General features: G+C 31.2%; 1 protein-coding gene across 1 annotated transcript; it reads right to left on the bottom strand.

The window, feature by feature from the left end:
• Positions 1-5,682: 5,682 nt before the first annotated feature.
• LOC133177162 (histidine decarboxylase-like) lies at positions 5,683-18,289 on the bottom strand. Its single transcript, XM_061312257.1, has 15 exons — positions 18,262-18,289; positions 15,052-15,224; positions 13,909-14,022; positions 13,523-13,645; positions 12,148-12,282; positions 11,394-11,537; positions 11,169-11,235; positions 10,835-10,997; positions 10,296-10,366; positions 9,484-9,503; positions 9,191-9,289; positions 8,928-9,029; positions 8,320-8,496; positions 7,340-7,428; positions 5,683-6,321 (listed from the first exon to the last, which is right to left on the bottom strand). Exons 1-15 carry the CDS (start codon positions 18,287-18,289, stop codon positions 5,694-5,696), a joined length of 2,133 nt encoding a protein of 710 aa, XP_061168241.1. The 3' UTR covers positions 5,683-5,693.
• Positions 18,290-24,165: the final 5,876 nt, after the last annotated feature.

The following is a 24,165-nucleotide window of genomic DNA, read 5'->3' as shown; positions in this document are numbered from 1 at the left end:
ACATGAGGTTATTCAAGTTCAAAATCGGTGAAAAATTTAATTTCAACGTAAATAACATACATAATGTTTAGCTTCACCCAATCTCGTATTTTTATTTTTTAGCTCAGATACGCCATATATAGCTTTAACAATTATTCCGAAAGAAGATGGATAAAAACTTAGCGTTTCTTTTGACTTTAGTTCTTAGCCTCCTACCACGGCAGCAAAGAAGTTTTAAAGCGCCAACTTAAATTAATCTGAACCTGAATTAGTTCCAAGACTTTCCTTATTTTCCTTAATCGTATCCTCTGAAGTGACTTGGCCATCGAGCCACTGGGAATATCAAGGGAAAAATTGAGACACTCCTGCATCATGCCCTTCTGCTGCCCATTCAGATTCGTGTTCTAACGCTATATTATGTATAATATAAGTACATGTACATGTACATGTATACGCTCTTGGAAAAAAATCATGCATAGAAAGGTAATTATAAAATTGAAACGATACCATTTAAAATTAAGTATTAACACATCGAAAAGAACCCCAATCTACCAACATCGATTTTATAGGCTGTTCCATGAGACACACATTTTATAATTTTGGCTTTGTTTCAAGAATACGAGGAGTGATTTTTTTTTTACATTTTCTCATTGACAAAAAACGCAAATTAGAATTGCATAGAGAATATGATAACAGTTGCTTTGTTTATTAACTCTTAAAATCTGAGCCAGGTAAAGAAAACTGTATATTTTCCTAATACTTTTCTACAGGGGTAAAAAGAATATAGTGCACACATCCGAGAAAATACTCATAATGATTCTTTATGATCTTTATTCCAATGCCTGCAGCACTGAGTTACTTAAATCAGAGACATTTATAATTATGTTTCTGCCTAAATTGTGCTTTTAGGTAAAATTTCTTTTCTTCCAACTTTATTATTTATTTATTTATTTATTTTTTTTTTGAATAAGTTCTGTTTTATTTTTCATATATACGGCATTAATTATCGATTGACTAAAGTGCTCATAAAAGTAAAGTTTTTGCCATTGTATATATGCATTTAATGTGAGTTGTCATTTAAATATTTTCACTGTTTTCTTTCGTCAGTAAATCTTGGATCCACGCCTTGGCTTATACATTCAATATGCTATTTTGATCCCCGCGCGCTGACCATCGTTTTACGCAATAGCCTAGATGCAATGTTTATGTATATAAACCGTTAAAGAAGACCCACCACCACCCAAGTGATCCTACCTCTATTACTCTTAATGAACACTGATGTAGTTTTACTTTAACTTTAAGATGGACCATTTTGTTTAATAATAATAAGACAGACTTTGGTCAATTTTGTTTACATCTCTATATTTAGAAATCCTGTCATCGTCAGTCAGACCACCAGCTTATCAATGGCAGCTTACTGTAGGACTTTACTTCCGGTGATTCAAACTTAATGTGTCATCTCCCGAGGGAGATGACAATAAATGGGCGGATCCAGGCAAGATTTTTTTTTTCAGATGGGGGGGGGGGGGGGGGCAGGCACATCACCTGTACAAAATGTCAGACTAATAATTTTTTTGACAGCGGCACAAATCAACTCTTTTTATATACAGATATATGATTTTTTTTTTTTAACGTGCTGATTTCAGCGATTTTTTTTTCATTTTTATTTTAATGAGTTTAACACATAATGCACAAAATGCACCATCCTGAAACTAAGCGCGTATGTTTTTATATAATCTTTAGAAACAGTTCATTTTTTATATAATTGCACATTTTAGATCAGAGTTTGGATTCTATGCAAAATGTTGAAAAACAGCCATATAATTTTTGGAAATTTTTTGTATGATTTAATTGGTAAGAATGACACTTGTGCATCATGACGTCGATCCAAACACAAGAACCAGAAAGTGAATTATGTCATTCTCAACAGATATGCAGTCACCATGAGTCCAAGTAATATCAAATGTATTGTCAAAACAGGCATTTTAGGCCTGTAGGAAGCAATTTCACTTTGAGGGGGCACAACCATACATTTTCAGTTGAGGGGGCACTATCAGCTTCCAAAATTCCCTGACAAGCAAAAAAAAAAAAAAAAAAAAAAAAGGTCATCAGACTTATTATTGAGGGGGCACAAGCATATAGCAGCTATGTTTTCTATAGTATTCTATATATCGGCAAAATTATTGGGGGGGGGGGGGGCAAGGCCCCCCCCGTGCCCCCCCCCCCCCCCGGTTCATACGGCCATGATTTTATTTCCGTACGTATTTTGTTTTTATTCTCTAGTATAAAGAATTAAAACGCAAAGCATCAAACTCTGAATTATTACATGGAGTACCCCCTGCCCAGAATCGCACTCAATTATACACTTTCAATTACACTTTCAGAGAAAATGCAGTGACCAGCAAACTGTTTGAATTTTCCTTCCAGCGATCAGAGTTTAATGATGCTGTTTACCGTGATAAAAAACTTAGGAAAAACTTGTCATATATAGTGTTGTAGATAAATTATCGTAGGAGAGAATGGTAATAAACAGATTGCCAGTGCATTTTCTCCGAAAGCGTGCAAATAACTGCGATTCTGGGAGAGCTGGGGGGGGGGGGGTTACTCCATATATAGTTTGGAGTTAGGTAACTTGTGCTATTATTATACTATAGGGAAAAATACTAAAGAAACAAGTACCTGTCATTGTCAACTTAAGCAGCAGTTTTGATTTTTCAGAAATTCAAAAGGTAAAAAAAGAACCTTAGTGATATTCATATATTTATAATCAGAACACACGTACATGTACACACATATATATAAGCCAGTACTTTGGTCTATGAATTATATGCAACTTTTTGTATTTAATAATATTTTACGTAATTATAAATACATGTATGCAAATTTTCTTATGTTCAAATTCATTTAATTTCAAGTAATCAATTTAATATGTTTCTGAGTGATCATTCTCTCAGCTTGAGTAGAAATCAAAAAAAGTGATAAGTAGCAAAATCCGTTTTCAATTTCGATCTAGTTATTTACATCGACAACTTTTACTTTTGTACCCCATTGTCATGTCACCAGACAGCGGACTTTGAACCTCGCATGAAATTCAAAATATGAATGTACACATGTACATGTAAATTCAACCCACCCACCCCTAGCTGCAATAATGTAGCCCTCTCCGATTTTTTTTAATCTGATATTTTCAGGAGAGGGCTACAATTCCACTGCATCTCCGTAATGGTGCAAATATATTTTTTAGATACGGGCGACTGCAGGCAAAATAAATTGTTTTTGCATTCAACTTACTTCCAATAAGACGGAATTTTTATTCACTATCAACATCATAGCCCTTTATACGCGAAAACCAAGTAAAATAAACCTCTTGATTTGTCTTCCATGCAAACACTTGAGCGTTAAATATTAGTATATCTCTAAGTTATTACTGGGTAAAAACTCCAGCATTTAAATTTGTACAACTATCATGAAATGTCCAAAACTTTTCTAAAGCTTTGTACTTTTGGATTTTTTTTTTTTTTTTTTTTTTTTTTTTTTTTTGCATTTGGCTTTTAGGTTAAGAAACGATAAAATGTTGTCTTTGTATGTCCCCACTGTCCTATCTATTTGTAATGTTTGTGTTAATTTACCTTGTATATGTAAAAAGCGTCTTACGACAAACAAAACCTTGATAGTTAAAATGGATTGAACCGTGGCTACAAAATACGTGGAATACAATCATTAGAATTTTATTTATTGTAACTTTGATATAGCTTACATATTTCCAGATATTTTCTTAATTCTCTGAGATTTTTTTTTTTTTTTTTTTTTTTTTTTTTTTAATGTCGCACATCTTTACTACATAAGAAAAAGCAACGTCGGGAGCCACGGATTTTCTCTCCTTTACATTACATTCCAGTTGAATGTTGTGTAACGAGCTCGAGAAAAAACCCATGGGCACTCGGCACACCTTGGCCGAAGGTGAGGGAATCGGCCGAGGTTTGCCGAATGAACCCATGGGTTCCGACGAGGAATATAAAGCGACTCCCTTCCTTCCTGCAATGCTTAAATGTCTCTTTACCCACTCCACTCAACCCAGTCGATGTACGACCAAGTATCAGATTTAGATGAGGGCACCCAGCGCCTCTCTCGTACAAGTTAATGTTTATGCTATTGAACTCACAGACTGACTACAAATATTGTTTCTTTTTTCAAAAGCATTAAAAATTCTCGATCCGCCAAAACAGAATCCATCTGAAAATTACAAAGGTGCAAAAACATTGAAATACAAGGCGTACAATGGTCGGAAAAAAATATATACAGATTTTCCTTTCTCTCTCTCTGAAAAAAGCATTTGCTTTGCTTGGTTTATGGAAACCAAATACACCCCTAATCAAAAGATATACAAAAAAACTTTTTTTTAATGGCAGGCCAACCATATATGACAAATTGACCAAAAAACTTATGAAAGTGATTTTTAAAATCTTAATTGGCATTGCCAGAAAAGGAAACTTCATTTAATTTCCCCAAACTCTGTTGTAAATTGAATTTTCTTATCGGAGTTTTTAAATATTAATATAGGCCTCTATTTTCTTTTTTATAACCTAGAATATGCTTTGAGTCTTCTCAATTTGGATGTCACGTTCAGATTGAAATGAGTACATGTATAGTGAAATATGATTACAAAGTGTTTCAAGCATTGTATTGTTTCCATACAGTTGTTCCTCTACAAGGATCTCTCAGAAAGGTTTTTTTTTTGCTTCCTTTATAGTCCTGATGCAGACAATTCAGCTAATATGTACAGGCCAAACGTAAACTACATGTAATTCCAAGAGACATTATTTTGTGTAAAATGAAAATTTAAAAGAAAAGAAAATCTTTGAATATTACTGATTTGGACTCCTTCCCCAGTTTAAGGAGGCTGGGAGGTCAACAAATTAACCACAAATTAACCACCAGATTTAACTTAATTTTTTAGATATGGTATCTTAAGCTGTCAACTATCATTTGGCAAAGAAAAATTTCAAAAATTTTAGTTCTAAAATTTGATCATTTTCTAAATCTTCATATGGAGCTCTTCTTCTAAAGGAGATCAATATAGTCTAAAAATGGCCAAAACCCCCCAGCCTCTTTAAATAATTAAACAAAAAACAAAACCAAGACTGGTATTATTATTTATTCTTATGTACTTCATTCCATATATGTAAAAGACTTGTGAAAAATATATATTTGCGAGCAAGCAAGGTGAAATTGTGTTCACTGAATTCATTTAATATCACTTGCGTATTTGTCAGAAGATAGGGTAATAAATTTTATATATAAATGCATATTTAAACACAAAGCAAATAGTATGGAGTACGTCAATACAGTTCATTTGGAATAAATGATTCAATATGCCTATGTATTAATAAGATACGTAAAAATACATATACATGTATGTACATATATGTACAAAAAGACATCAAAATACATGTATAGTCAAAGACCAACAGATATGCGTCAAATCAAGTTATTTAAACTACACATATATCATGAAAAATAATATTTACATATGTCCTGTAGCAAATTCTAGTAAAAACGCAGACAGTTCAATACTTATACAGACTACACAAATTCCAAATAATGAAATTAAATTATCTCCCTTACTGCATGTACATTATACCTATATATAGGCAACAAAAGTGAATGGAAAATGAATTATACAGGTCAAACTTTCTGTCCTCGAAAAAATAAATTTATGACATGCTAGCACGGCTTCCACACTGAGGACAGATATTGCGCATGCTCAAAACGCTCATATCCGGTATCTGAAGCCGTATGTTGGGATTCTTACGTTGCAATATTGTCAACTTTTTATTTGGTTCTGAACTTATTCCGTTTCGATTATTTTCGGTCTGCGTTCCCTCTTCGTTGTAGAAAACGTCATCGTTAGATTCTATTGGACAGAATTTATGCTTTGCTTCCATGATTTGTTGACTTTGTCCATGCTCCTCTTCCGACTCAAATACGTCATCCATCTGAGTTCCATTCATTCGCATTTCTGAGAATGAAGGATTGTTGATTATTTCATCAAGTTTAGAATCGAGCGACCCCTGGTGTTTATAAGAGTTGCTTAGGCAATACTCAGTCATGGTTGTCTGGTCTAGACTTTGCTGTTTTGATTGGTCCCTGAGTTTGCGTCTCCTTGGTGACAGAGGGATAAGGTGTTCAGCGTTGTCGGCAGAAATTTGTTTGGCTACTTCCTCCATAGCCTCGTTGTCATCAAACAAAGCTGCGAAACTTCCGTTGATTAGTTTTGGGGACATAGGGACGTTACTTAAAAGCAGACTCATACCGTACTCTCGCTTTTTAATGGACGGAACTCTGCAAAATGAAAATATTAAATTTATTCATACAGTCATATTCTTGATGATTTTGGAATGTCCATTTTAATTTGCATGCATTTAACAAATCGAATAACTTTTTATGTATCAAATGGATTATAAGATATACATGTAGATGTTAGAGAAACTAAAACAACACGACAGGCCTATTAAGAGATGCACATGAAGTATAAATAAGCTCCGTCAAAATTCACGCTATACATTTTAATCTATATAAAAATAGATAAAAATGTTTCGTTTGGAATGGACCTGCTCAATCTGTTAATCATACATTTATAAAAGAGGATTGCGAAAGAAGATTAAGGAATGTGAATATCACATGGTTTAAACAAAAGATGATATGTGTCAAATCCAAATATGCGTAAACTTCACTCATCATTTAGGGGAAAAAATTGTACATTAATTTTAATTGCTTCTGAAGTTTGAAACAATTTAGAAATTTTTCAATCAATATTTTGTGCAATTTCTAATTATTGTTGAATAAATTAGATGAAATATTACCTATATTTCTTTAGAATATTCACTATGAAGTTGACGATGAACGAATAAGATGTATTCTATCAAGAGCAGTCGAGAGCTTTGAAGGCGATAACAGGGTTTGTTTGGTAAGCTTACTACAACATCGACATGGGATTTCATATTCTTGTCTACCATGAAAAATGAAATATAAAATGAAAAAAAAAAAAAAAAAAAACAATGAAAACAAAAATAAATCGAAACAAGACAGTGATCAGAAACAACATAACAACATAAGAAGGAACATCGCATGAGAAAGTGAACCAGGCTCCGGGGCCATAAAACTTAGATGAGCTCACTTTTGAACTCAGTCTGACTTTTCCACTATATATTCCTTTTCTATAAAAGAGAATGCGATCAAAAATGAGCTTTATACAAGTTTTATGTCCGGGAGCCTGATTACGGGTAGCTAGAATCTTGCTAACCCTGCCAATACTATACATTTATTATATCATAATATACGCTATAATTAGTAAACTTACCTGACAAACTGTTTCTCCTCCATTTCAGGACTGGACACCTCCTCATCGCTGTAGGCTTCATCTTCTTCTGACTCCGTGTCTTGTAGTACCTGTAAATACCAAGAACATGGGGAAAAAGTAGTACCTAATTTGTGTCTGTTTGTGGAGAGGGGGTAGGTTAGAAGGGGTTTTTGAAGAAAGGAATTTGATAACGAGGGCAAGGAAGAAAGGGGAGAAGGGAATGATATAATGAGAGGATTAAACTGATACTCCCCTGTCCAGCCCATTCATTCTATTCCAAATTGTGACATTTTGTATGACATTGAAAAACAATACTACTATCCTTACGAAACCGAAAAAAAAAACCAATACCATTTCCAAATAATTAGAAAAATTTTGAAAAGAATTCTTTTGTTGAGAAGTACACCCTTTTGTTCAGCATTTGCAGAGCGTTGTCAAAATTTTCATTATACTGGACATCAAAATTGCAGGTGTCATAACAGTATTTCACTTGAGGTTCACGTCAAATCATGGCTGACGCAAAATAATTCCTGAATCTTCCCCTCCGATTCGGGCATTTTAACACGAGACTGGAGCTGAATTTTTTTATGAGATGAAAAACAATATGTAAACTTCCTGTATCGACTAGATTCATTATAATTTAGGGCGTGCTGATTTTTCTATATACTGTATTTGAGTGTGGAGTGATTAGGTCCTGGACTTGATTTTCAAGCACCTGCTCGACTTCGACCGAAACAAACTTGCGAGCCTTGCTGGATGCCTATGTATTTTTTGGTACTAAAATCTTTATAAAGAATTGTTTTACAAGATCTGAAAAGGAAACTTCTCAAAAGTTTGTTTTCAATTAATACCATCTACTCAAAGTTGCGCATTTTTGGTAAGAATTTATAGCAAAATTTAATACTGTTGTGCAACCTGCATACTGATCGAGTTATTTATGAATGTAGTGGGATCCAATCAAGCACATAATGGTTGTCTACCTTAGTGGTGGTGTCTGAAATTATTTTCCAATCCCGCTCAATATCTTGGTCTGTGGTGTATTGAGATGTCACCGTAAATCTGATGACATATTTTCCTTTCAAAGAGGCTGGAACCATGTGGACTTTTCCGGATTTATTCAGTCTTTTCAGCAAGGTTTCCGTCATTTCATTTTCACCCTTTTAAGTATCGGAAAAAGTGAATGTAAAACAGGAATACATTGAATTGGAAACATAATTCCTTAATAAATTTTTAATCTATGTTTAAAAATGAAGAACTGACAAATGTTTCATGAAATCAATTTTGACTTCAGATTAAATTTAAAAATCACCCTATAAAAAATTTTCTCAACACTATAAAGGCATCAGTTTACAAAATGTACTGATTCTGCCCAGTGCACACAAAACTGATCTTAAGAAAATCACTTATCAAGCATACTAAGTGAAAAATAATATCAATATTTTTGTAAACAATTTTTTTTGTTTTGTCTTTGCTCGTTTGTTTGTTGTTGTTGTTTTTTAATTTGTCTTTTTTGTTTTTTGTTTTCCTGTTTTTTTATTGTTATTTTTTGTTTAGTTTTTTTATTTAAATTTAAATATTGTGGCCTTACCCATAATCGGAAAACAACCATTCCTAAAGTTCTAGCGGCTGGAATCTCAAATCTTTGATCTTTTCTGACAAGATTTTCAAATTTAGTAGCAAGTCTGACTCCCTAAATGAAAGCAAAATGAAAAAAAAAATTAATACAGAAAAAAAATATTTACAAACTAGAAAAGGGAGGATCTTAAAATGAGTACCTCAAGTAATTAATAAAACTTAATTAATCTTTGGCTAAAGTAGTTAATTATTCTTATTTCTGTATTTTCAACATACTTCTCTGATGTGCTTTTGAAGACCTTCTATCCCAAAGGAGCGGATCACAAACCATAGCTTTAGGGCACGGAATCGCCTGCTTAGAGGAATCTGCCAGTGCTATAGATATGCATATAAAAATGTCATATAAGACTTATGCTTAATTTCTGTACACTTTATTACATCTATATTTTAAGGTTTTGATGCCAAGTAGAAATTTTCAGTTAGTATAATTATATTATTCAAATATTTCGTAAAACTATTTAAGAAACGAAGAAAAAAAACCCCCAAATTTTTCATAAATTTTCTCTTACCATGTAGTCAATGGCAGCACCTTTAATAAGAAACAAAAACATCGATAACTGATTAGTCTGAATTTATTTGGTAAACATATGCTTTCATTTTTAAAGATTTTTTTTTCAAAGATTAAAAAAAAGAATATCAAAACAAAAGTAACAGTAAAATATTCATTTAATACATTCGGACTGCACCTGTTTCTAACAAACAGATCTTAAAAGAACAACATGCTTATACTTTGAAAACCTAATAGCTATTGAGAAATGTGTCTCTACAATTAAAGGAAAACCGATATCCAAAAACAGATTTTAATCTAACTATTAACGCGGATCGGATTTAGTGCGGACCTGTTCTCTGTTGACACTGATACCGAGGCTGAGTGCTGTGATAGAGCGACTGTAATGACAGAAACCATCCATCTCCACCAAAAGAAGCGTCTTGACGAGAGAGATTTATAAGCCAATCTATCAATCGACTGATCTGGATTGATATTTCTGTGCTCGAGAGCAAATAGGGAGCTGAACGTTCTGTTTTCGAAGGTACTTGAACGGTAAATCAAAAATAATTTTTAATCCTATTAACACTAATTTGATATCGGATATGCTTTCTGTTGTGAAAAGATAATTATATGAGCTTTTAAGATTTTACCGAGTGTTTCTTAAATTAGGTTTTCTGCCATTTTTATTCTATCAGAGTGCATCATGTCTATATATAAATACCAGATTTCTTGTTCGTGTCGTGCATTGCAGTTCCAAGGTTACTGGTTACGCTAAAAATAATGGTTACGCTGTAAATAGGGTCTGAAACAGTGCAATATGTCTAGAAATACCTGAATTCTCGTGTTTTAAGTATAGGGGGTCCACGTTGAATGTTCTGTGTAGAGCCCTACAGTCTTTAACCCTGTGAATGAATTATTCACATTGATAAGTGTAGAATACTTAGAAGAAACTTGAAAAAATACTACAATATACATAAATTCACAGTGTTATTGAGTTAATTCCCTTAGTAGGGCCAACTAAAGATTAATTTTAAGAAGCCCACATTTATGCACTTTTGGATACTGAATATAATAGTGTATATAAAAGATATATTTAAAATTGCTGTATAAATATATACATATATTATAAACCTGGCAGTTCAGAGGGCAAATTACATATAAATGATTGCAAACAGAAAATTTTTAATGATACAGAACATATGCTTATATCTTTTTTTCACAAATGCATCTTTAGAAAAGAGTATCTTTTAAATATCGAACAATGAATGTCTAGGATTTATTCACCAACCAAAAGGATAAAAAAGTCATATCCCTTTAATGAAATACTATCTTAATTCTACAGTAACCTTTGTTTGAACCAAATATCATACCACATGGCAGAACAATCAAAATGAACCATCATCCATTTGGACGGATTAAAGGCAAATGAGCTTGCGAGTTCGATTCCTTCCATATATGACCGGTATTCCGGGCAAATAAAGGCTGTACCAGCATAAGCCGCATCAATGTGCATCCATAAACCCTCTTTTTCGCCTAAAATTGCAAAATATTCTTCTATAATTGTGCTTTGCTGGACTTTTTCAATACAGGTTGATAAAATACTTTGAATTCTGTCTCCAACGTTACACAGGTTTTAGTTCTGACGGTAAAAGCAATAAATTTGCTATAGGCCTATCTAAAATTATATTGCAATGTATAACTTACAGATTTCTCCAAGTTCTTTAATATTATCAAATGCGCATGCTCCTGTGGTTCCAAGTGTAGCACACACCTGTTAAAAAATAATGTAATGCTAAAATCATCGTGTGATTTGTAATGGTGGAGAAGATGTACATGTAGAATATATTATAATATTATAATTTATAAACGACAATCAAATTTTCCGGCTGTCTTTATGAAATATAAAAATATGTCCCATGCATAGCTCACATAAAATGGAATGAGTCCATCTTCCTTGTCACGTGCTATGGCGTCTTGGAGGGTGTGGCCGCGCAGACTCAATTCATCATCCGTTGAAAGGTAACGCATTTTCACCAAAGAAATAAGCCCCGCCTTTTCCACAGAGGAGTGCGCCTGCGTAAGAGTATTTGATATTCATGAATCGTAAAGCTGCCACATGGTCGACAATTTGATATGATAAATATGACAGTTAAGCAGCCAATAAATGTGTCATTTTCAACAGGAAAAGTATGATGTATAGAATAAGCACATCAGTTTAAATCTGTATAAGTATATATATTTTAAATAGGAAGAACGAATTAAAAAAAAAAACCCACAAAACAATCAACCTTTCTCAATAAGAATAATAATCAAATATCTTTTTTTTTTATCATAGTGGAATTATTATGATCTAAAATACATTGTTAATGTATACATACGTAAACAAAACCCCTTTTTGTTTTTAAATTATAAAGTGTTCAGAATATCCTGATTATCAAATTTGCTTACAAGGTATTTCATGCAATATACACGTTTGTTTTGCCCCCTTTTCGAATTCAGACCTCTATAAATCCATCACTCAAAGTGCATTAATTTCAGTATTTATTTGGTATTTCAACTAACAAGAAATAATGGATAGTGTAAAAGAAAAATAAACCAAACAGCGTGTTTAGTATGTTTCAGTACTAGGATATAAGTATAACAAAGGAATGAATCGAATTTCTATCATCTATCACTTATATACCTGATCAGAGCAATAAGCCACAAGTCTCGCGTTAATTTCGGCTTCGTCGATGTTTGGGTCTATTTTTCTGTAATTTTGAAATGCCTCTGTTCTCGCTGCTAACATCGTGATGAACGTACAGTCAGAAGCCGTCAACTAGAAAAAAAAGTTAAGTGGATTGCAGATACTGTTATCTTCATATTATAAATCATTTCATTTAAGTGAAATTATGACCAATATTTACATAATCAAACATAATCTGAATTTAAACCTGCAATTGCGCTTTATTTGGAAACATTTGAACTTGTTGGAGTAAACATGATTGAAGTTTGTTTGTTTGTTTGTATGTTGTTTAACGTCCCTCTCGAGAATTTTTCACTCATATGTAGACGTCAACACTTGCCGCTGGAGGGCTGCAAATCTAGACCTATACTCAGCATTCAGAGCCAGGGAGCAGTGAGAGATTTTTTGCTTGCCAGCACCTACAAGACCTCGGTTTATATGTACGGTCTCATACGAATGACCGGATTGAAGTTTGTGATTGGCTCTTCATGTGTCATCCCAGGTAAAATGCTTGTTTGTCATTTACATATAAACAATTTAACATGTCATATATCTGTGCTGTATCCAAACATGTATTCAGAATTTTCTGTGTACAGGCCCCAGTTCCAAAGTCAAGCCTTATTAAAATTTAACAGCTTTTCTTATATGAATACAACAGTTTATTCATTCTTATACTATCCTTGGAATAGTTTGAGTCCTTATGCTAGGATGTGTGTTCTTGATTTTTCGAACAAGTCTAAAGCAGTAAGCATTCCAACAAGATAAACTAATATATAATGGAGAAATCAACTATACTTTATGTGACAACTTCAGCATAATTGTATATATCTTTACTGTACGAAATGTAATATGAAGATATCTAACATTGATAATTTTCATACCTTCATTTAGACTAAAAATTATGAGCAGAACCAACACGGACCTCTGAAAACAGGTGGGATCAGGTTCCATAATGTAGTAAGCATCCCCTGCCGATCGGTCACACCCACCGTGTGGTTCATGTCATGATCGGTAAACGGAAATAAAATCCGCAAATTCAGAGTCAAAACCACAGACAGATTGTATTTGCAAAGAAGATAACTGAATAAATCCTCTTCTTCTTTTAATAGCTTTAGTTTCTATGTGTGTCTTTTTATATCTATATGACCCCATTTCCTGTTGTAATACCTTCTACCAATTTATGTTTATCTTTTCTTTTTATTCATTAACCATTACTCCTTTTGTAAAATGTAGGATATACATATATTGTGTATATCTGGAGTACACTTGAATGACCCCGCCCCTCTTGTAAAAGCTTCGACATACATGTTCTATGTATATGATTCGACTATACCTGAATGACCCCGCCACCTCTGCTCTGTTTGTTGCTGTGAAGGAACTCGCTTGGTAACCCAATCATTTTGCCCAACCAGTCCATTACAATAGTCTCCAGCTCTGTACAAGCCGGACTAGACGCCTGTAAGTCAGACAGTAATTATCTCAGGGGCCACATAAAGGTGATACATGTATTTATTAACTACATACAAAATACATAAGGGATCAGTTGTAATTAACTGCAAATGTCTGTTGAAAAAGATGTATTTTGAGTAATTTTACAGGTTTTTTTTAATACAACAAACTAAGATCTCATGTAAAAAGCAACATAAAATTGATTATGAAATCTAGCATTAACAAAATTAACAAACACATTGAATCTAAAATATACTGAAGGTTACGTACCCATGTAAATCCAAGACAACCAATGGCGTCTGCTAACATGTCTCCTAGTAAGGAAGGGAAGGAGTTCAATGCAGGAAAGTAAGCATGCATGTACGGGCTCTGCCAATGTGTCACCTGTAAAGCCAAGGTACAAATTAGTAACGTATTCTGATGTTTGTATACCTTTTTTCTATTTCAGGCATGTTTTTTTTTTTCTTTTTATTATAGAATTGGTGTACCAGCTATTGGAAACATTGTTCCATGTTAACTTATGAATAATGTTATGTACATGATGTATTTTAACTGCTGTAGGATGACAATTAAATGCTTATCTTTAAATGAAAATGTAATTAGTGATCACATTTCTTTTGTATTATACATGCCGCTTCATCTTTTGTATTTTTTTTTACCTATAATGATATGGAATATAAATGATAAAAAAGAATAAAATCATAAATTATGATATTATACAAGTATTATCCTTTTAATATTATTTTTCTATGTATACGAAAAAAAAAATCAAACTATTCTGTATGAACTCTAAACAGCTATTATTGTGTGAAGGGAGGCCTGTCATTTTTTTTTAACTTTGTGTCTCCTATCATTGAAATACATTCAATAACATATTCTTAAGACAAGCCAAAAGAAAGATTAATAAATATGAATTAAATTTCGTAGGAATGAAAAAGTAATGAATACAATGCTAAGAATATTTTTATTATTATATTAACTCAAGGTATACTTGAACTAATTGTTTTGATTTTAGTTAATTTAACGAGTTGTTTTAATACTGCATATTTTTTTTTATGAATGACTGCTACATGTGTTGTAGACTTTGATTCTTGATTTAAAAAATGCTGAAATACTCGTTCACTGGCTTCAATAGAAGAAATGCTTCTGAAGAAATCAAAATATTAACCACTTGAACACACTAGAAAACAATATAAAAAATAAAAATGCAGAACAAAACCAAAAACAAAGTAAGGACAGAACCTCACGAGGGACTATGAACATAAGATAAAATTTTGAGAATGAAAAAATGAATTAAGTGTGCTTAGTGACAAAGAATTTCTCTCAGTGTCTTTTTCAATTAGTAAGAAGGGTTAAAACGGAAAATGCCTTATATGAAACATAGATTGAAATTAATTTTTGCAGGAATCTTACGCCAGGCATTATGACGCGCTCGATGTCTCTGAAAATATCCTCCCATTTTTCTCCCTCCTCGGGAGCAGCTTCCGGCACGAGTGTGCGCATATAACCTGGAGATACATCCGGGAACACTCTCCTAGACCGAATCGTTTTAAGGTATTCAGCAATGAAATCAACCATTTCTTTTCCTAAAAGGCAATTCATTAATATACAAACATTAGTTAACCTTGACTTTAATTATATTATGAACTATCATTAATCAAAAGACAGTCGGTGATGGGTATGCATTTACTGTACATATTTATCTATGAAGAATAACATATTAAAGAATTTTTGACTCCCTGTCCTAGTCTCTTGAGAGTCCATTATTTTCTTGTTATTGGATGCTTCTCGTCAATTTTTGCGATAAATTAATACTTAAGTCATATTCTGCGTACCTTAAAACGTATCCTACCTATTAATAATTTTTCAAGACATTCTAAATTTGAAAATCATGGTTTCATCAAAAGTTCTTCTACAAAAATCGGCATTCATTTCCAGAAATTTTGACAGATATCAAAAGATTAAAATCCTTATGTTACTCATAGAAACATGTATAAAAATTACAAGACATAGCGTTTTAGCGTGTATTTCCTCAAAATTTGTTTTAGAATAAGTGTGCAACACCATTAGGCATTATAAAAGTCGCGCAATGGTCCGACAACTATTTGAACTCTTAATTATACAGGAAATAAGAATATAAAGTCCAAAAATACGTTGCGTATATCCTTAACATATCAAAGACATTGTAACTAAGAATCTTGAGTGATGAATGCCTTTTTTGGACAGTTTGTATGCTTTGTGCAATTCTCTTATAGCAAAGCAAATGATAGTGAAACACCAGGTACGTCGAAAAAGGAAAAAAAAAAGAAGAGCAACAATCGGATTGGATCCTGCAAGCGACCCCAGTATTGAGGCTATTATCGGAACCTCGTATTGACAGGTTTGTTCTGAAAATAGATGATCCACTTCAGTAGGTCAATTTAATTCTCCAATTAATGATCCTATCAACGATCTTATCGAAAGTTCATCTGACAGTGAAAAATAGCAATTCCACTTGAACTAATCAGCCTGGTCTTTTATTTTTTAAATATTTTTTTTTTTTTATGTCTAATTTAATTGTCTTAAAACTCCATTAACAACGATAAAATGGATTATTGTAACAAGAAAAAAATATTTAGAAAATTAATACCATGCTATGAGTTTTGAGAATGAGTGCCTGTAAATTATGTTTATGTTTTTTGTGCATAAGATGAATAATCAAAGCTAAAAGAAGGTTAGGGGAAGATTCCAGTAGTTTTTGTATGCCTCTAAACAGAATTTTGCCCCAAAACCCAAATGTTCAAATTGGCTTTTGAAGACGATACGTACTAATACTAAAATGTTTAAATAAAATACCTTAAAATCAGTATAATATCATGTTTGGAACGCAAGTATTGCCATTTGTTTCTTTTGCATTTATTGTATATGTAAATATGTGCCTTTAAATACAATTCGTCCAGAAAACAAATACTAGTTGTAAAAGCTTGAAGAATTCTGTGGTAAAATAATAAAAAAAAGAAAGGTTGTATGAAAGAAATTATTTGTTTGTTTCCTTTATTTAAATACAATGAATATATCTTTTGTCTTTATTTTTTTTTTTTATTATTTAAATTCATTTTATTATTTAAATATTATAGACGAACAAAACACTTAACAGATTTACACCAGGTTACAATTTGTGTGAATTTCTTTTTTCTATGCTATCTATTTTGTGTAGATCTGAAAGATCGATATTTGTACATGAATGAATCAATGGCACAGCAGAAATAAAGGAAATTAAATCTTTATTACCAATATCCGTCCTGTAACTGTTTTACGACAATAGAAAATGTTTTACGATATCGGCGTCAATTGATTCCCCTCAACAGGATTCCCATAGACTTTTCTATTGAGATATAGCAGATTCAATGTTCTGTGAATCATTATTTCATTTTGGATTTTTATCTTTCTAATTAATGCACAGTTACCTGAGTTTATATAATGTTCTTTTCTATCCAGCTACTTAGCAAATGTTTCATTTAGTGATTTGATAAAGGAAAAGATATTCCACGACAGACGAAATTATTGCCTTACTATTCACATAGAGTGCATTGCAGATAGTTCAGTAGAATTGTAATGTGTAATTTTGTGAATGAAATATTACCTTTTTATGCAGGGTCTTTATTCAGCTTGAGTAGCAAAATCGATTTTTTTTTTCATTTTTTTGAAAATGCCTTAAAATAAAGGTTTCCTCTTTAATCATATCAAGCGAGATTATACTGAAAATCCAACTGGCAGAGTTATAAACGAGCCTTTTGTGGTATTAGAAGTTCCAAAACATAATAAAATGAACATGAAAAAAATAAAACATTTCGTTATCATATTCATACCAATACATCCAGTGTAATAATAAACTCCAACATATTGAGTGTAACAATACTGTATCACATAGAAAATAAAAATAGAACTTTGTAAATGATTTTACGTTGGTGCATATTATTTTGCACGACACTCGAAAAAAATGGGGAAAACTTGTCATTAACATTTATAATGAAAATATATTTTCAAAAATGCTATAAGATGTTTAAGCAAAACATAAAAAACTAAAAATACATTCTCTATACTCAATAGGAATGTAAAATGGCTGCGGATTAGAAATATTCTAAGGTACAAAACGTTCTGACACTGACAAAGAATCATTCCATTTAATTAAAAAAAATTGAAAGAATATATATATATATTCTAAGGTACAAAACGTTCTGACTCTGACAAAGAATCATTCCATTTAATTAAAAAAAATTGAAAGATAACATATATATATATATATATATATATATATATATATATATATATATATATATATATATATATATATATATATATATATATCTATCTATCTATCTATCTATCTATCTATCTATCTATATATATATATATATATATATATATATATATATATATATATATATATATATATATATATATATATATATATATATATATAATATTCACACCGACTTCGAAGATTCTTGGAAAATATGTTAAAGTTCCTTGCATATTTAGTCTGAAAATACCCACATCTTCTGGATCTGGTCTTGGGTAAATTTCACAACAACTAGATACAATACAATGATAGAGGAGACAAAGTTAATGGATCTTTCTTACCTCTAAGTCTATATTCTTCAAAGTCCATTTCCTCTGATAAATCTCACACAAAATAATGCACTCTGCAGAGAAAATACGAAGCACTTATATAGGAAAAGGCTTAATATAGGCTATGTCTGCTGCTCAATCCCATTCACTTTTTGTGAATAAAATTATGCATTAATTAAAAAAAATGATCCCAATTGTAATTCGGTTTTGACAAACTAAAAATTTTTATAACATAACACATCACTGAACAAAATTATGACATTTCCAAAATTTTAAAGTAAATGAATTGAAAGAAAATGTATAATGAGAGGTTATCCTTAAAAAAATTGATATGTTTTATAGAATTGTTTTGTTAGACGCCCCCATGATAAAAGATCAATTCTCTTCTGTGTTCTGGGTAAAAAATCTGATACATCATTGTTAAAATCACGAACCCTAGAGATAAGATTAAAATTGATACTTGTTTGAGTAGAATAATCGACCTATCGGAGAGTGCTGGACCGAGAAATATCCATTGTGCTAGACACACCTCATCCTTTCCAATTGATAATTTTTTGTTTGATTACTTATAATCCAACAAAATCTGTGCAAATTTAAAATCGATATTTGGAAAAGATTTTAAAATTTGAATTTAGATAAAACCTCTCTCGGAATTTCGTTAAATCTTATACTTTTTCAATTGCAATATGAATGACCGTGTTAGATTATTTATTGTATTTCATACATATAAAAAACTGAACAAGAACCACGTAGTGCTATGTTAAAAGTCCGTTCTTTTCTGAAAATAAAATACTGTCTTAATTTTTGAATGCAAAAATTTCTTAGTCTGTTATAAAGTTAATTAGAGATAACAATTAGATTATGACATTTACTCAATGTACACTGTAGTTAATCATTGTATTTCATAACAATTTTGCAATATTTATAAAGGCATCAAAGGTCTATGCACTTGCTGGCATTCTACCATTCCCGTCAATACTTCCAGAAATAGAGAGGAATTTTTACATTCTTTCAATTCTTACTTAATACAAACCTAATAAACATCTTCTTATGCAAGGCTGTTGTCAGACAAAATAAGTTAAACAATATTATTCAAGTTAATCAATTAAATATTTGCGTGTTTGGGAATCTAAATTAACTGCATTTTATATTTGCTGAAATTAGTAAATTCAAGAAAAGAACAAATACGTTAGGAATGTAATATATCATGAAATCGAGAAAAAAAATCATATATTAATTTTTGAAGAAATTTTACGAATTAAAAAAAAAAAAACTTTTGCGTAAAAAGGAATTATTTTAATTGAATGAAAAACTGTTGTCAAATTACTATATGATTACTGAAATGATAATCTCCAGTATGTATTTAATGATAAGAACTTTACCGCCATTTTTAAGTTATTAACATAATTCTGTATAATGCAAAAGAATTCAATTAACTTAATCTTAATTTTTTTTAAATGTTTTATTTTTTGTAAACTTTCAATTCTGAATTCCACAATGTGTTTTGTTAAAGTATTAACGATTTTAAATGATGTACATATATTGATGTGCCTACAATTACAAGTAACAATGTACATTTTTTGATTAAAATACATGAATTGTACTTTGTTATAAATATATGATAAGAGTTTTAATTCCAAGCTGTGTTTTTTTAAAGAAAGATTTTCTAATATTGCATTTTCTGCGTTAAAACACTTTCACTTTTTTCTGTTAAGAACAAATTAGGAATTGTGTTGCCGAGTCGAAATTAATTTTAAAGATTGTTTTTGTTATGTTAAAATTATTCTAAATTTATTTTCTTTTTACATAAATAACGTGAAATCTAGAATTACCTTTTTGATACAAAAATAATATTATCCTCCTCTCAGGTAAATCTTTAAGTTTTTTTTTTTAATTTAGTCACAGTACCTTTCTCAGTCCAATATCAGATGTCTGTGTCCTGAAATATTTCAAATGCTTTGAAGAAAATAGGCTCAGACAGTTAGTTTTATACTGTTCTAACTTAGTTCTTCTCTGAAAACTAGATTAAACTGATTCGTCACATATGACAATTAGTTCCCTCAAAATTGACCTATTTTCCTGGATTTATTTGAAGGAAGAAAACTGAAGTTGTATTAACTACGTTGTACATCATTTTAGTTGTTACTTAAAAAAAGGAAATCTCAAAAGGTCAAAATTGGTCTACTTTGACGGAAATTTCATTTTATGCACTACGTCTGTCTTTTAATGTTGAATAATACCGATTTTATGATTAATTAATTGGGTGTTAAAGGGACTTCATTACATTGAGTTTGGTTTTCGGTTTTTCGTTAAACATGTTTGATAAATCAAACTTTGACATGTGGAAATTCTTTTTTAAAAATTATTTGATCTGCCTTTACAAACATTAATAAATATCTTAAAAAATGTTTCTCCTATAAATCAAAATTTTCTTCTTGACTTACAACAACCCTATTTTATGAAAACCATTCTTTGACACTTTTAAAGGATGTTTTCAAATTTAATAGGGATCAGTTTTCGCACAAGGCCACGTTTATGATAAATTCATACCCACATCAAATTCATCTAAAATTTATTAACTTATTTTTAATGCAAGAGATAATTGACTAAGGAAAAAAAAAAGATTTCTGTTTGATCCAATTGCAATTACAAAATCTTGAAATTCAAATGATTGATTAAAAAACTGATTTATCCTGCAAAAAACTTCTGTGTTTTTTAAGATTTGAAATCATTATACATCAATATGTCAACAATAATTTAAACCCAAAAATATCATAAATAATTTTTTTTAGATTCAAAATATATTTGCTCTCAAAAAGCAGATAAGATATACTTTAACTCCATAAAAAATATTTGTTTGAGAAACATTGACATATGACTTACTATTTTTCGAAATATATTTAATCAATTTATTATTTCATGGTCATGACCAAACATAGAAAAAGGAATTGAAACAATTTGACAAATCGCTTTTGAATGTTATTTTCGACTTTCTGTCGATTAAAAAATTCTTCAGGTATTTGACATTATTGACGAGCTGTAAGAACATATCTGATCTAACTAAGAGATTAATAATTTATCTTGAATGATTTTATAGAAAAAGAAATTTCCCAAGTGCATTTATGCTAAACTAATATGTTTTTCTTTACCTGTACTATCTTAAGACGGATAAAATTTAGAAGTATATTTTTGAAGAGTTAAAATGAGTTTATTTGATCTTACTGTCTAGTTCTTTGACCTTCAAGGTTTTAATTGATTTAAATTGTTTGATTAAATGAAAGATGTTATTTTGGATATAATAATTTAACAAGAAGACTTATTGAACCTAACTTATATTCATTAAGTGTTTCTCCTTAGAGAATTAAAAACAAGGTGACAAATAAATATAAAATTATTACCTTCAAGGATGAAAAATCTGTTTTCCACAGTTTGACGTGTTGAGAGTGAATTGCTCCCTCAAGGTCTACAAGATGCTTAAGTAAAGATGCCAGGATCAATATTCTATGTTATCTGAATATTTAAATAAAGAATCTAAAGCCTCGTCACTTAAAGAAACACCAAGAAAACAAAACAATTTTGACAAGATTCCTATACACGCAGACAAATCACGCGAGATTTGCATCCGAAATCATTCAAAATACCCGTAGTGATTTTGTGCACCGGAAGTTGAGAAACTTTAACCTCTCAGATAAAAGGATATGTGTTAGGGCAATTGGTGGGATAAAGAGTGGTATTTGTGAATGGGCGTAGTAATTCATTGAAGTTTTCGTGAGATGCAGTGTCATACCCGTTTAGCACTTGTAAAATTAACTATCCCACCAACGAAATCACACTCATTGTCTCACGTTCGCACTTATCAACCCAACTAACAACAACATACCATCTCTCTCCCACTTTATTTGAATCAAGTATTGTCGTCCTCATACCTACCTGCCATTCATTTTCTTTTTAAAAATTAAAATACTTTGAAAACGGTTGTGCATTGGTCGGTTGCATGTGACATTTGTAGTGGTAATATTGCAAGGATTTGTATGACAAGAGGAATAGTGAATATGTTTCTATCACCAGTGTAAGTAGTATGCCGTAGAAACTGAAATATTTATAAATATACATGCATTTAGAAATGTATTATAGATATATATGGAAGAGTATAGGATGTAGTCAATAAGGCAATGGAGAAAAGGATTTATTTTAAGATAAAGAAAAATTTCGAGGATCAATATATTTTGAAAGCTTTGATAAATAAATTTCAAGAATAAATCTTTTTATAAATATACTATTGTAAAGACTATTCCGTCTATTTCTGATTTCATAATTCATTAATGACTTTATGTCTTTTTTGATTTTCTTAATTTTTTATATAATGTAACTAATGTTATGTAGAGAAGTATCTTAAGTTTTATCGAAGATAGATACGTCAAATGCTTTCAATTACTGTTCATTTACACAATCTCCACGTTTGTATTCCACTACTCAAAGGCATTTAGACATTTCTTAACTACAATAACTTTACATATTTCGCAATATTGTTTTGTGTATAGAGATGTAAATGTTTTGTTCATTCTTGGGTTTCCATATTCCTCAAATTTATAACTTCTTTGCCGAATGTCAGATTTATTATAATATATATGGATTACAGGTAATTTGTGATGTATGGTTTTGTGTTATTGTGAGGAAAGGTCATGCAAAATATCTTGAGATAATATAACTCTTTTCCTATTTTGAGATTTTTGTTTGAAGGGAAAAGTGGTTAATTTGACTACCTAGACATATTGTTTAAAATTAGCGTTTCACAGAAGCTAAGAGATTTTTCCGAGTCTTATATTTCTTATCGTGCAAGTAATTTTTTATAACAAGAACAGACCATCTGTGAGAAATGACCAAATCTCGGCAATAAGATCGGTGGATAAGAATATTCCTTCCCAGAATTAGCATGGTGACCATCACAACCCGAGTCCTCTGTCTCGGGAGCGTCGTTTATCCAATGTGGAAAAAGTATGGGCGCCTTCTTTTTTTCATATCTCATATTTTTAAAGTCTAAAGTAAACGATATTTTAGGGATTTAATAATCATATTATTGCTCAGATATTCAACTATTTTTCTTACTGTAACTTGGCGATCTTTCAAAACAAATTGATCAACTAAGGACACATCTTTTTACCCGCTTGCTTTCGTTGGGCACTAGATAAAAATCATTTTAACCATCTCCCCGCCTTCACTAAATCATTCAATCCAATTAATGATTGAACTTCTGGTAAGTCTTTTGTCTTCATAAACCTTCTACAAATTATTATATGCTACTGCAAAGGAATTTCCGAGATATACGTTAAACTTTACAGCCGTTCGTTGCTCGAGTACGAAAGAGTAAACCGTTTTTTGTCACAAGTGACAAATATAGAAATAGTTCGCGAACTTTTTGATCACCCCTCGTACATTTTGGACTTATATGTGAAATAAAAATATAAACATAAATTTTAAAAAGTGCTGTCTTATAGATATGAAATACGCGATGCATTCCAATTTCCACAGTACCGGCCAACTGACGTCAGACACAATTACAGCCGCTGGAAATTGACACATTGCACATTAGGCGCTTGACCTTTCGTTTGCTAAAATTTACATTCAAATGTAAAAATCTGGAAATCAACACACAATACTTTCAAAGAGTTATCACAGAGAAAAGGTAAATATTTCTCAATTAAAACATTGTCAACGAAAAAAAAAATGGAATCATGTGCGTAGAAAAGGCAACTTTTAAATAAAGACCACATTCGTTTTTCTTTATTTTTTTTCTCTTGAAGTGATAAAAAAGTTAATTATGTAGAGAATCATAGTTGTACATTAGAAGAGAATAAATATCCTAAAATAGGTTTCATTATAAATTATTTACGTAGAAGAGACAACTTTTTAAATAAA

This window comes from Saccostrea echinata, unplaced genomic scaffold (genome assembly GCF_033153115.1).
Source record: "Saccostrea echinata isolate AGI-Se365-2 ecotype Australia unplaced genomic scaffold, CSIRO_AGI_Sech_v1 ptg000088l, whole genome shotgun sequence".
NCBI lineage: Eukaryota > Metazoa > Mollusca > Bivalvia > Ostreida > Ostreidae > Saccostrea > Saccostrea echinata.
This window is presented reverse-complemented; position numbering and strand designations above follow the sequence as displayed.